The following is a 13,385-nucleotide window of genomic DNA, read 5'->3' as shown; positions in this document are numbered from 1 at the left end:
TTTCCCGCTCTCCCTAGCCCATTATTTTATTTACTAAATGCCCATATCCCTCCGCAGGGTCAGAGAGTATTTTGAAGAAATTGTCAAACGATTCGCGTGGTATTTATGTCCTATCTTCTTATCGATGTTGTTAAACATTCGCCACACTCGCGAAACATCCATTCCTCGACGAGCCACACGGATTTAAAAAGATTTCCGTGCCGTAGTTGTGGTGGGGGGAGGTGGGTCTAGTTTTTGAGGAGCCTAGAGGGGCTGTGCTTCGGTGCCACTTATCATTAGATATGGCCACCGTTATAGAGTACACCGAAGCGTCATCTTCAACTTAATTTAGTGATATTCCATACTAATTTCGCAGTTCGGCCACTGTGGCAGGCGACATGTTATTTTTGGCAAGCTAATGTTTGTTTTTACATGTCTTTGGAGGCGGCTGTTACTGCGTGGCAGGCTGGCTGCGAGTCTCCTAACTGGCCGCTTGGTCCCGCAGCTTGTCGATGCTGAAGAAAATAGAACCAGTTGCCAACCAAGCGGTCGGCACCCAACGTTCGGTCTGCGCGTCTCTGTACATTCGCTGAGGATTCACATTTAAAGTTTCATTACCGGGGTGTTGACTCTTGCAGCCGCTTGGATTCTGGCTTTGATTTGTTCAGACGTTAATGGTAAGATTGTTGGCCGTAGACTTGGGTGGCTAACACCAACTAGCTATATAACCAGAACTCGTGCGACGACAGCTGTCATTGGAGAAAGGAAAGTGATCCCCACAAATGCGTGTGCAAGTGAAGCGGTTTTCTGTTGGATTTACATCATCTGCATGTCCATCAAATGGGCAAAGTTGGGAATAACATTGCAACGTTGGAATATAATGATATGCGTTATGCATTTTTGAGAACTGCGGTGTTGCTTCATTGGAGAGGCTAGCTAGCTCCATTAGCTTGCTAGCTAGCTGGGTGATAAAAGTGCGACGTTTCATCCCCCAGTATTTTGGATATGAAGAGGATAATTCGCTACTCATAGGGCTGGAAGGTAAGACACAGTGAAATGTTAAATTGCTTACATGCGAGCTGGATTTGTTTGGCATTCACCTTGTGAAGTAAAGCTGAGCCAACATCCACCTCCAGTCTGATGTTGGGGGTTTGTCGCCGCCTTGGCTTTCATGACTCAGACTATTCAACGGAACGGAGCATTCAATAGGACTGTTCATGGGGGCTATATAATCAGAAATAGAAGGCTAGCGTTATGTGACCACAGTTAAACACATTATATGCTAACGTTAACACATAACTAACGCTAGTTGATAACGAAAAGCAGAAATCGCAGCTTACGTCATTGTATAACCTATCATTTTCACTTTTTGTGTAGCATTGTAGTTCCCCAGAACAGTTCCGTTTCATTGAATAGACCGAGCCTTTGTGTGTGATGGGCTCAAATGCTCATCATCGCCTTGTACCTAGTTGTAAGTTGGCTAACGGACAGCATTGTAAAGGTTACACATCAAGTTTGCCACCAACCCCAGACTATTATATGTTACAGTAGCTGTGGGACAACAAAAGGCTGAAGCATTAATGTTTGCTGTTCTGGCGTAGGCGTTAGTTACAAGCTAGTACGATGAGTTGGCCAACTAACTGCAACCATAGGTAACCTGTTTGCTATGTGAACCTCTTTCAAAGTTATCTTACAGGCTAATGTCTCTCAAAGCCGAATTCACTGTACTGTTGCCAGTTAAATATAAAAGATGGACCCCTTTCTTTCTGCATTTTCAGCCATATTCAGACGGTGTTATTGTTACTTTAGCCTGTGGTCGCCAAAGAAAAGGCGACAGAGTTCAACACAACAGGCTAGCTATCGTTAGCTGTGTGCAACTGCTTTGTGCCCAAGCCTGAGTTAACAAAAGCTAACGTTAGCATGTCTCCAATTGTGCCTGTGGTGGTCGTGACTGCCTACTAGTCACCGGATCCCAATCTCAGATGCTCCAACAATCAACGTTATTCTTATCACTCACAGCTGAGGTTTAACAGGTAGTAAATCTGCTAATAAATTGACCCTTATCCAAGTGTTTTTGTTACATCATCACCACTTAGTGTTTCGAGAAACAGTGTAAGCCCCTGTTTCTTATCTAAGGATTCAGGCTCACACTCATACTTTCTGAATAATTGTTCTGACAGTCTAACCATTGTAATGAGTAATATTTCTTGTGGAGCTTGGTGTTATTGGACCACCATCTGTCCACCAAGCCTGCAGGCCAATATAGACATAAGAGAAATAGAGTTACCACAGATCTGTAGTGAATGGTAGTCAGTCCCACATTATCTACCTGCCCAAATCTCTCTCCCCTTTAATTTACACAATATTTTTTTAGGCTCATAATGTCTTTCCAAGCCATGGCACATGCCACACCACCAATAACAGTGATTTTAAATTGCTGTTCAATGTGCTCAAAGCAAATTTATGTAATGTGGGACCAAACAACATGTCACCTCAACTGACATTGCTTTGTACAAATTAAATGTAATGACAAATAATGCCCACTGTGGGGTTTTTAAAAAACATTTTACTGCTTTACTGATAATGAAAACTAGCAAAGTTGACTTACTCATGACTCATCCTAAAGATTAGTCATAATGTAGTCTGATGTAATTGTATTTTTCTACAGAAAAGCAAGTTGGCAAGTGCGTTGTGTGGATTTTTGCATCTTTCTTTCTGAAATTACTGGTGGGTAAAAACATGTCTGCTGTTTGGTTCTAGTTTGCTTTTGAAAGGCCTGCCTTAGACTTAATGAACCACAAAACCTCTTATGCTACTGTACGGTTGTGAGGTGGAAATCGTGGCCCGAATATGGTTAATTTGTCACTGTATTTATAAATGTATGTTCTTAATTTTAAACATTCAGCAAGGTTTCAGATTTAAAAATAAACTCAGCTGTGATATACTGTATATAATGTATCAAATGATGAACGCAACAAACTGTTACCTGCTTTCATGTCCAGCAGACTCAAACCAACACGAGTGTCCCATTGGAAGCTACTGACTACACAAGGGATGTATATTCTGTATTCTCATGCCATACTAGCTCTGTCTTTTTTTCCACCAACTGCTAAGAAAAATATGTGGTCATTAGCTTGCTTGTTACTCAAATGTCTTCACCAGCCACTTGTTACCTTTGTCCTTGTCTACATTGGCCAGCACAACAGCAGCAGCTGCACATAGCCATCACTGTCCACACTAGATGTGTTCAGGCATGGTACTGCTGTGAAATTAGCATTGTTACAGTTCTATCAACACAAAAAAAAGAAAAATCAGTGCAAATCTTTATTGACACGAACTTCTATCATGCAATAGTTGAGCTCCCAGCAATGATTAAAAAACATTTGCTGTGCTGTATCATTTGCCAGCAGCACAGTAAAAGCCTTTCTGCACTGTCTTGTTGAGAAAGGCTTGATGTGCACGAGACACACATGTGCAGGCAAACCCACTTTTCAAAGCAGCTTGTGCAACACATGAACAGGCAGCATATAGACAGGTGACAAATTAAAAGGAAAAGCCGAATAAATGAGTGAAGAAACGCACCAAATGCAGATGCTGTTATAAAGGGCATGAGGGGTCTGGTTTGAGGGTGAAAATTATATGAATCATACGCTGTGCTCTCTGCAGTTGCCACATCTTAATCCAGTTGAACGCCGTCTTCAAAATGCCAAATGGTGGAATATCTTTTGGAAGAATGGTTTTCAATAGATCCAGTACAGCTCTAGACCTGTACGTCTGTGCCAAGGAGGATTGAAGCCTTTCACAACATAATTGCATAAACTAAAAAGAAATTCATGGGAATGGCCACTAGTCAACCATTACTTTAAAGTAACTAGTAGCAGAGTGGAAAAAAAACTATTCACATCAGACTCTGACTTTTAATTGTAAGTCACATATATTGTGAATTTTTTAAACTGACAGTATTTTCCACTTGGTGGAAAGAAATACAGACATGTCAACAAACCGCTTACAGAATGGCTGCAAAGGCACCACCACTCGCAGCTGTATGAAAACAAAAACCAAAATGGACACAAATACAATAGATTGAGCTAATATTATTGGAGCTATATACTATTTGTATCTGGTGTGACGTAGGTCTGCACAAGTAATCGAAAAATTATTGAAACAGCAATGTGGCTAAATACGGTGTCCAAATTGTAGGACCTACGTTGTTGTTGTTGTTTTTTTGATTAAGGTAAAATGTGTTGCAGTATACCATTATAAATGAAACATTGTGGTGCTACAGAGATGCCCCAGCCTAAATATCATATTCCAGACTTAAAGGTTTGGTGTGTTAAATTCAGGGAATTAAGTGGCAGACGTGACTGAAACCTCTCCTGGTTATAATTTCTTCAGTGATCATTGTTCAGGAGGTTTTAACCAGGAGCTGAATCACCCGCAGAGGTTTCTGTCTCTCTGAAAACAAATGGACCAGGTGATTACAACTGGTAAATACACTGAATAAAGCAGCTTCGTGTTACAAATCAGTGTTTTTCCAATGCTGTCGTGGCAGATGGGCTTCTAGCTATGGTGGCTGACGCGAAAATGCGAATGTCCGTTACCAGAAACAGTGTTTGGTTTGTCCGTTCTGGGCTGTAGTAGAAACATGGCGGGCAACATGGCATTCTCCGTAAACAAGGACCCAATAAACGACGCATTCTATGGTAATGAAAACACAATGATTCTTATATTCAGGTGATTATAAATTAAAGAAAATATACGTATTATATTATATTTTTGACAGTATATCCCATTAAATCCTATGCACTAGACCTTTAAGGGACCATGCTTGTTTGGCACCAATTCCAGCAAAAATCACATTAGCATAATTTTTATTTGTTCATTTTTTCAGTAAAAATGAAATGCAAATATTATCATACCACTAAAATTGCAACGTATATTGCAGTTGCAGTATCAGTCAAAATAATTTGCAGATTTGCAATTTCTTTACCTCCCCCATTAGAATTCCTGTTCTTCTCAATCTGCAGAGTGTTGTGCATTGTGTGAATGCAGCATCAGTACCTAATAGTCAAAAAGTAAGGTGTCTTTTTGGAGACGTGCTGGATGAAACTCGTTGTGAGAAGAAAGTGGTGTTACCCCGCCATCTGTACAATTGGTGGCTGAAAATGCAAAGCAGTTGCACGACATTTTTTAGTAAGAGGTGTGAGTTTGTTGTTTCTTTTGACCACAAGAACTCACTCATTTGGTCAACAACAACACTTCATCTCAATAACTCGTGTTAAGTGTAGAGAATCACAATGTTATCAGTGTATGGCGATCTCACAGACAAAACAGGGTGGGCAGAAAAAACAGAAACCTTTCCTCAGTTTTCCTTTTTTACCCCAAAAGACCCAATGGAAGAAAGGTCTGTCTGTGTTGTAGACATCTGATTGGACCAGGGTGTGTGAGAGGAGCAGTGGTGTGGCTTTGCCCATTTTCTCTCACTCCAGGGTCCAAACTACATTCACAGGCAGCACAAATTAATTCAGTGTATTTTTGTCTTTTGGATACAAACATCCAATGGATATTTTAACCCCAACTGTACAGCCAGTCATATGATTTCAAGTTTTCCAGGCTCTCCAGCTACAGCACAAGATAACCAATAATTTTTCACCTTAGGGCTGGGTGATATGGATAAAATCATGGTATATGACATTTTTATAGACCAATATCAAGTACAGTAAAGTACATTTTCTGAAGTTTTTATCGCCAAACTATTTCTAGATAACAGAAGGAGATGGTCATGCTTGTTTTTCACTTGTCCAGTGTGTTAAATACCCAACAAGTCTTGCAAAACCCTGAAAATCCAATATTGCCAAAAAGCAGTCCTGGTCACTGATTTTGCAACATTTTTGACAATGGCCTGATTCCTCCAGAGATATTTGAGTGATAAATACCTAAAAAAAAAATGGTATAGAACAGTCTTTGGCAGTCAACAAACTGTCTCGTGGTTTAATTGTCATTTCACCCAACCCTTAGGTTTGTGCAATATAAACCAAATCCCAAACTGTTTTCCTTTGTATCTTCAGTGCACTTACACCATCTCTGAAGTTCACTTTATTTTGTAAAATGCAACTGAAAGGTAGTATTCACCATATTTACCATGGTTGGTTTTCTTTCAGTGGGTGGGTTGTAGCAAATAGAAACCCTCAAGCAGCTGGATGTGGAGTGATTACATGCTTCCTGTGACATATCAGCTCCCTTTTCCTATCCTCTTTGTGGGGCCATTATTTAGCAGAACTTTTTTGCCAATGTGTGTGGAGAGTTGTGTAACGGTATCTCAATTTGTGTGTGCATAATCAGATATAGTAATGTGTAAAACAATCTCCAAATGCATACTGAGATATGTGAATGTGTACAGGACAAAAATTTGTATTCAGAATCTGTGCGCGTTTAATCAAAATTGTGAATGTGTAAAAAGAAAAATGTCCAAATTTGTTTTCAGATTTACAAGTCTGTTGAGATTTGTAAATGTGTGGACAGATCTGTGAATGCACAGACAAATCTGTAAATGCGTACATTAATATGTAAATGTATCAACAAAAATCACTGACACAGTTTCCCCCAAAATAGTTGTTAGGCTTGGGGCAAACTAAGGTTTCTTTTCCTGATAATCTGAATAAGTTGCAAAATTTGAAAGTTGTTGTTTAGAACGCTAATAGGATATGAGAAGTTGCTAAATCAAGCAAGAAACTCACCAAGTTGGCAACACTGGTCTTGCTTAAAATCATTGGGTTTGGGCAGTATCTGTATTTTCATACCTTCCATAGATTTCACCAGGGTATATGGTACATGACGGTATTTGTGTGTGGTACCACCAAACCCCTGACCCCCACCTCCCAAATGGCAAATTTGCAATGTTCCACAAGCTCTCTATTCACAAAATGTCAAGGAGAGTTGTATTCTTAGACCTGTTTTGCAGAGAAACAAAGAAATACAACCATACACCTTCTGAATTCAAGTTTCTCTCTTTTACTGAACAAAGACCAGCTTAATTGCCTTGTTAACTCATCGTAAAACACACTTCAGTCAACCTCGAAAGAAACAAAACAAAACTCACAAACTGTCTTAGTTAGTCTACTGTTCCAACAATCACCAGCTCTGGTTTGGTCAAAATAAACCCTTAAACCCTTAATTCACTAAGTCAGATGTGAAAATAGAGCATCTCAGCCAGATTTCTAAAAACCTTTTGTATATCGTGATACTGGGATACCGCCCAAGCCTAGGTGTGACTGCTGACTGGTGGTACGTAGGCTTTAAAGCTACTGAAGCACAGTGCGGGCAGAGAGGTTCAGACGAATCTCCATGTACATTTTGCAAATCGACACACACATTTTGCAGATCTCTGCCAAGGTAAAAGTGTAGCAAAAGTCACTTATAAAAACAGCCAATTAAGAGACCTGCCTGGGTTGAAAATAGAGTGTGCCAGGGCTGACGTCAAAACCTGGAAGTTTAGCATCGCGCTGGTTCCCGGAAGAGAAAGTGAATGTGATTTTTGCATTGCGTTTTGGATTATGTCAGAAAATAAGCTCTGTGGCTAACACAAGTTTATGATACTTACAGGTTTTGTTTAGCGAGATAATCTTCACATATGAACACCTTTCATACCGCATTTGAAGCTTAAATGCGATCGCCAGAAGTAAAAAGCTAACGTTAGGCTTTAACGGACTACATGACTACTCCACGGTCGCATGACTCTTGACGTCACCGCCACTAAGCTTTCAACTGATTTCGGCCGCTTTATTTTAAAAACATTGTATAATGGGGAAATTGGACTGTTTAAGCTAAATAAGAAGCTGTAATGGCGGACTGCCAGCACTCTCGCCTGTTCGGGGGTGATGACGTTTAATGTCCCCGACAGGGTTTGTAGTCGTATTGAGCAACTTGTTAGCAACCGCCTTTTTTACGACACGTAAAAGCTTCAAAATTCACAAGTAGGGTATTTACTGACGTGTTTTATGTCGTAGAACAAAACCTGAAACTCGCTGAAGCTTTTGTTAACCACAGACCTTATTTGAGGCATTTTACCAAAATCCCATTCAAAAATCGTATTGACTTTTATACTAGGCTGACCAAACGTCCTCTGCCCGGACATGTCCACTTTTCAAAAAACGCATTGACTTTAAGAGGAGAGAACCGGAAGTGCTAAAAGCGCTAACAGAGTTCCGGGTTTACTGGCACACTCTATAGGGCTGGGCGATATGAAGAAAATCAGATATCATGATAATTTCGACCAAATACCTCCATATCAATATTGTGACAACACTGTAGGGTTGATTGATGGTGCTTTGACAAAATACTTTGCATTTTTGATTTTTGAGATGAGTAATGTGGATATACTGACAAAGTGGGTAAAGGCAAATAATAGAACAACCAGAAAAGAAAAAAACTTATGATAGTACGATATCCAAAATCTAAGATATCTAGTTCCATATTGCGATATTGATATATTGTCCAGTCCTGATTGTAACTGATGCCTTTTCTGTATTTCCTTCCCTTAGCCATTAACATCTAATAGGCTAATAGTTTAGCCTTCTGCATGCATTTGCTGATTTGTCTACACATTTACAAATCTCAATACATTTGCAAATCTGAATATATATTGGAGATTTTGTTTTGCACATTTACAAATCTGATTACACACTCGGTTTCTGAGTACACATTTGCAAATTCCTGTTCACATTCACAAATCTCTAAGCATTTTGAGATTGTTTTACTCATTCACGAATCACATTACTCACACAGATTCAGATACAGTAACACAACCCTCCACACACATTTGCTGATACCTCTGCTACAATTATGGCGCTGTACCACTCCTTGAAAGCCTTTAAACAGTCTGAAGACAACAGAGGTGGTAACCATATAACACCCTTTTTTATTTTTTGCTTTTCAGAATGTCATCAGAGGATAAGACTGTGGAACCCTCTGACCAGGGACCTTCACCGCCCTCCAGCAGTGTAGGGGCCACATCCACAGGAAGTCCTGCCCACGCAGACAAGCGACCACGTGGCAGGCCGCGCAAGGATGCTGCTGCCATCCTACCCCAGGCGCCACCCTCGTCCACGTCTAAGAACAGAAAGAAGTAGGTTTTTACCTTTGGACATAGAAAGTAGTTTTAAAAAAATTTTATGCCATAGAAAATTTATTCATTCCTTGAACTAGATGTGACTTGCTGGTGCTGCTAATATAATACAGAATTAAAACAACATTTATTACTCAAGACCTTTTTTTTTCAGAAATGGTCCTGTAGCCAGGTGCCGGGTCCATAACGCTTTGTTTCCAAATTTAGGGTTCTTTTGATTTAGGAGTAGGCCGTGGTGCATCTTGACCCACTGAGAAGGCCTATTCACTAATGGAGTCATGAAAACACTCCCCGTGGAATGACACTTTGAAAGTTATTTCCTCTTTTAAAAAAAATCACCATTCTCCTGGGTAAGGCATGACTGAAGCTGGTAAATTACCCAGAAAGAGAGAGGAGACCAGTGTCCCTTAAAATGTCATATCATGACATTGGTTCTTGTCAGTCTTTTGAAGCTGAATTAGGCAGGTTTTTTTGATGCAGTGGGCTAAGATCCCAAAATATCCTTTCAGCATATTGTAACTCAAATGATCTGGGAGAACGCTAGACTTCTCCATCTTCTCTTGGCTCTGTTTTCAGGCTTTAGAAAATCTAGCCCGTGTCTGGAGCCTTTGTCCAATCAGTGGTCATTTCAGAGAGAGCGCGTTTTTATTGGCTGTTCTACAAATGCATATGTGTACGCTTCCCAGATGGTCAAAGTCAGATCGAGTGGTGAAAAATCATGCAGATAAAGTTGCTATGCCAGCACTGGCAACGGTTGCCTACACTGCAAAGCAACCCAAAAAGTAAGACAGACTTATCATAAAGAGAGGCTGACAATAAACGCAAAAGAAACACGTGTCAATACCGTCGAAGCCTTTCAGAGATGAAGAGAAACTGTAGCTAACAGTTTAGCCTTCTGCTAACTGGAGCCAAAGGATCCAAGCTGTTGCTAATTCAAGTTTATATAGCTAGCCAGAGCCTCATATGTCATCTCTAAGGGCTTTACAGGCACAGACCTTCAGTCAATGGCTGTAGCAACTCGAATTCAGCCAGCGGGCCACTCCAACTATCCAACAAATCAGTAAACTTTATCATTTGATGCCGTTGCAATGGATGGTATTGTTTTCACCTTGTGTTCAACTTGTGAGTCTGTGGCAAAATGTGGTTCTGGCGACACCTATTGAAGCGAAGTTGACATTACAATGAAGGCTGAGTTTGAAGATGGGTGTGGTCCAAGCAAGGGTGCCCAAAATAGGGGGTTAGGGTGTAAGGAAGGGGCCATTGCCCCCTCCACTCTTCCCCCTGGCCCACATTCGTTTTAAGCAACGAATCACTGTATCGTGGCTAGTATGATCCCATCACAAGATAGTCTCTGGTTTTATTTATCATAAAAATATCCTCTGTGAGTGAATTATATCTTAATGCAGACGTGGTTATGAAGCAGCACCAAAACCATATCATGAAATCTAGACAATGTGGGATCCTGTGAGTTCAATACAAAAGCAGTGTCAACCAAACCCCTATTCTGTACAAGAAGCTCAAATCAAGAAGTGTATTTCATAAATTCAAGTGTTGCAATAGAAGATTTCAAAAGACAAGGTCCTCAATCACTATGACTGGCTGTCATAATTTCTGAGAACTAGTGAAACAGAGTTTAAAATTTGATGTTGTCTTGGTAAAATACCAAATATTGGTGAAGCTTGGCTGTTACTGTTCAGAAGTGGCCATGTTTTGGCCATTTAGTTGATATCAGATTTATGTTAAAATGTCCCAATAGAACTACAATGAGGAGTTGTTATCATATAGGGGTGTTGTAACAGTTTCACAGCTGCTTGATTTCAGGTAAGGGCAGCACAGCAATGTCTTACGAGGCATTGTACAAGATGCCTGGCTTCTTTGTGACTTCCATAGCAACATATAATGCAGCTTAGAGCTGTTCTGTAATATAATGCCTGCAAGGTTCTTAACTCCTTAGTCTGTCCTCTCAATCAATCTTAATACCCTGCTCCCAATGGATCGTTTAATCTGCAAGCATCCAGACGATGCGTTAATGCCACAGTGGAAGGATGACCTGGTACACACTTGAATTGCATCATGTTGATGAACCAGTGAAGAACAAAGCATCAGTTTTTTATTTTTCAGCCTGGAGCCTATCTTCCATAAGTGACCGATGGAGATTTTTTTTTAAGATGGGTCCTGTATTGAGACAGACCGCTGCAGTCACAGCAGTGAAATAGGCTGCACTGTAATCTCTACAGGCAATTGTGCACCGTCAGTTTACGTTAAAGGTGCTTGTTTTTGCCACTGACACGCTCAGGTTGTTATTATAAGTGTCTGACAGTGTAATGTAAAAGGCTCTTTCCTTTACTTTTCGCAGATCTGTTTGTATGTGTGTGTAACCAAGTCTCACTCATGGAGAAATCTCGATCTAAAATCTCACAGACTTTCCTACATTATCGAAAGTAGTTGTATTTAGCTATGACATTAAAGATCTTTAAGATAACGCAAACACACTGTCTGTACTCCAACACCACAAACTCTTCTTGGCACTCCACTCTCCAACTCTCACTATCGCTTCCATTGTTGGTTTTCCTGTAATAAGTCACCTCTCGTGAGATTTTACGAGACTTCTCCGTGAGCGAGAGTTGATCATAATAATAAACAGACCAGCGTACAGTAAGGAAAAAATTTTAATTTCTCTGTATGGTCCTTTTTTGTAAAATTGTCAGACACATCCATTCTTACGTGATGTCTTTATCATCATTCCGCTGCAATACAGCAGTTTTTAAAAATTACGATCATCCAGTCACATCCCTCGCTTTATCCAGGCATCATCTCATTCCCTCTTCCTCCACTTGCAGTTTTCATACTCATACAACTGAAGTTACATCCAGTAACTACTATTACTATCAGCAGAATGCTACCAGCGGAAACACTGGGTTTTATAACAACTTCAGTGAAAGAGATTGAGATATTTATTACAGTTGTAGTAATATCTGCTGTCTTGCATTTGATACGTAGCACCCCTCCCTCACTGGAGCAGCTTCAGTTTGCATTCGTCTTCGCTGTCAGTGACACGGCAGCCTTCACTGTTGATAGGCTATTAGTCGTGACGTGTAACCAGTCAGATAGAGCTGTGGGCGGGACATTGAGCAAAGCTACAGATTCACTGCAGACAGGGAGAAGCACATTTTTCAATAAGTTTATTTGATTTTAAAAAAGAATTTTAATGATATTTTAAAAAAAAAAAAAAAAAAGAGGTCCAACCAAATCATGTGTTGGTGCAGCAAAGAAAGAAAGTACCATCAGTGCTACCATTGGAAAAAATAGTTTGGAGCCCAGCATTGCAGCCTGTTTTGCCGTCGTGACTGCAGCAGTCTCTCTCACTTCTGGACCAATTTCAAAAATTGTTGTCTCCATTTGTCATGTAGACAACGTGGGAAAATAGGATCCAGTTTGAAAAATACCGAAGTTTCCCTTTAAGACATTAATTGCTTGAGTAAAAATAGATTTTTATTTAAGGCTGCAGAGAGTTATTTAGCTCAATATTTATACCATAATCCCATCTAAGATTTCATAAATTAGATTCACTACACCCCTAGAAAGCTCAACATTGAGCTGATATGCTGTCCCCCTCCACCACCTCTTAATGATCAGAGCTTTGTGGATGGAGCTCAGGTTGTACTGCTTTTCAGCCATTTCAAAACACCCCCGATTTCTAATGTCACTATTGGTCATAAAAACAATAGGCGTCCTCCTGGTTTAAACCTGTACTAACTGTAAAAGGATCGTAATTGACACACTACACTCAATCACAAACACTTTAGAGGGAAACAACTTCAGAGAGCTGTGAATTTTCCTCAAAGCACAATCTTGTGTTCAGACCAACTGGCTTCCTCCTCTAAGGCAAGGCAAGGCAAGTTTATTTGTAGAGCACAATTCATACACAAAGTAATTCAAAGTGCATGTTCTCTCTGCTAATGGATATAAGCACTGTGTGTATAAATATTAAAATTACCAATGTTAAGTGTTAAAAGCCAGTTTGCTTGTGACAAAGGAGGATGTGTCAAAAATCGCTCTTGTAGACCTGGTTGTTGGAATTTACTAGATTTGCCCACGCTCCATCTGCTAGTCAGTCCGTTTCAGAGCAGCGTGATCCTTTTCAGGTTTTCCAGGCAGCTGGCTGCGAGCTGGGACTACTTACCACAGCATTATTTTCACCTTTTCTTTTTTTTCTCTCCCTTTCTCCCTGTGGTGGGACTGTGGGGGGGATAAGTTGTGCAGGGTATGGGGTTGAATGTTA

General features: G+C 40.2%; 1 protein-coding gene across 16 annotated transcripts in view; it reads left to right on the top strand.

Moving 5' to 3' along the window:
* Positions 1–249: 249 nt before the first annotated feature.
* Positions 250–13,385, top strand: part of kmt2cb (lysine (K)-specific methyltransferase 2Cb) — an 86,725-nt gene continuing 73,589 nt past the window's right edge. For all 16 annotated transcript variants that reach the window (XM_050032979.1, XM_050032978.1, XM_050032977.1 and 13 more), the window contains exons 1-2: positions 250–1,020; positions 8,915–9,103. In XM_050032979.1, coding sequence (XP_049888936.1) covers positions 8,916–9,103 — 188 coding nt within the window. In that variant the 5' untranslated portion in view covers positions 250–1,020; position 8,915. The remainder of the gene's footprint in view (positions 1,021–8,914; positions 9,104–13,385) is intronic.

The sequence above is a fragment of the Epinephelus moara genome, chromosome 21, assembly GCF_006386435.1.
Source record: "Epinephelus moara isolate mb chromosome 21, YSFRI_EMoa_1.0, whole genome shotgun sequence".
In the NCBI taxonomy this organism is placed as follows: Eukaryota; Metazoa; Chordata; class Actinopteri; order Perciformes; family Serranidae; genus Epinephelus; species Epinephelus moara.
Note: the sequence above shows the minus strand (reverse complement) of the source record. Positions and strands in the feature narration are given on the sequence as shown.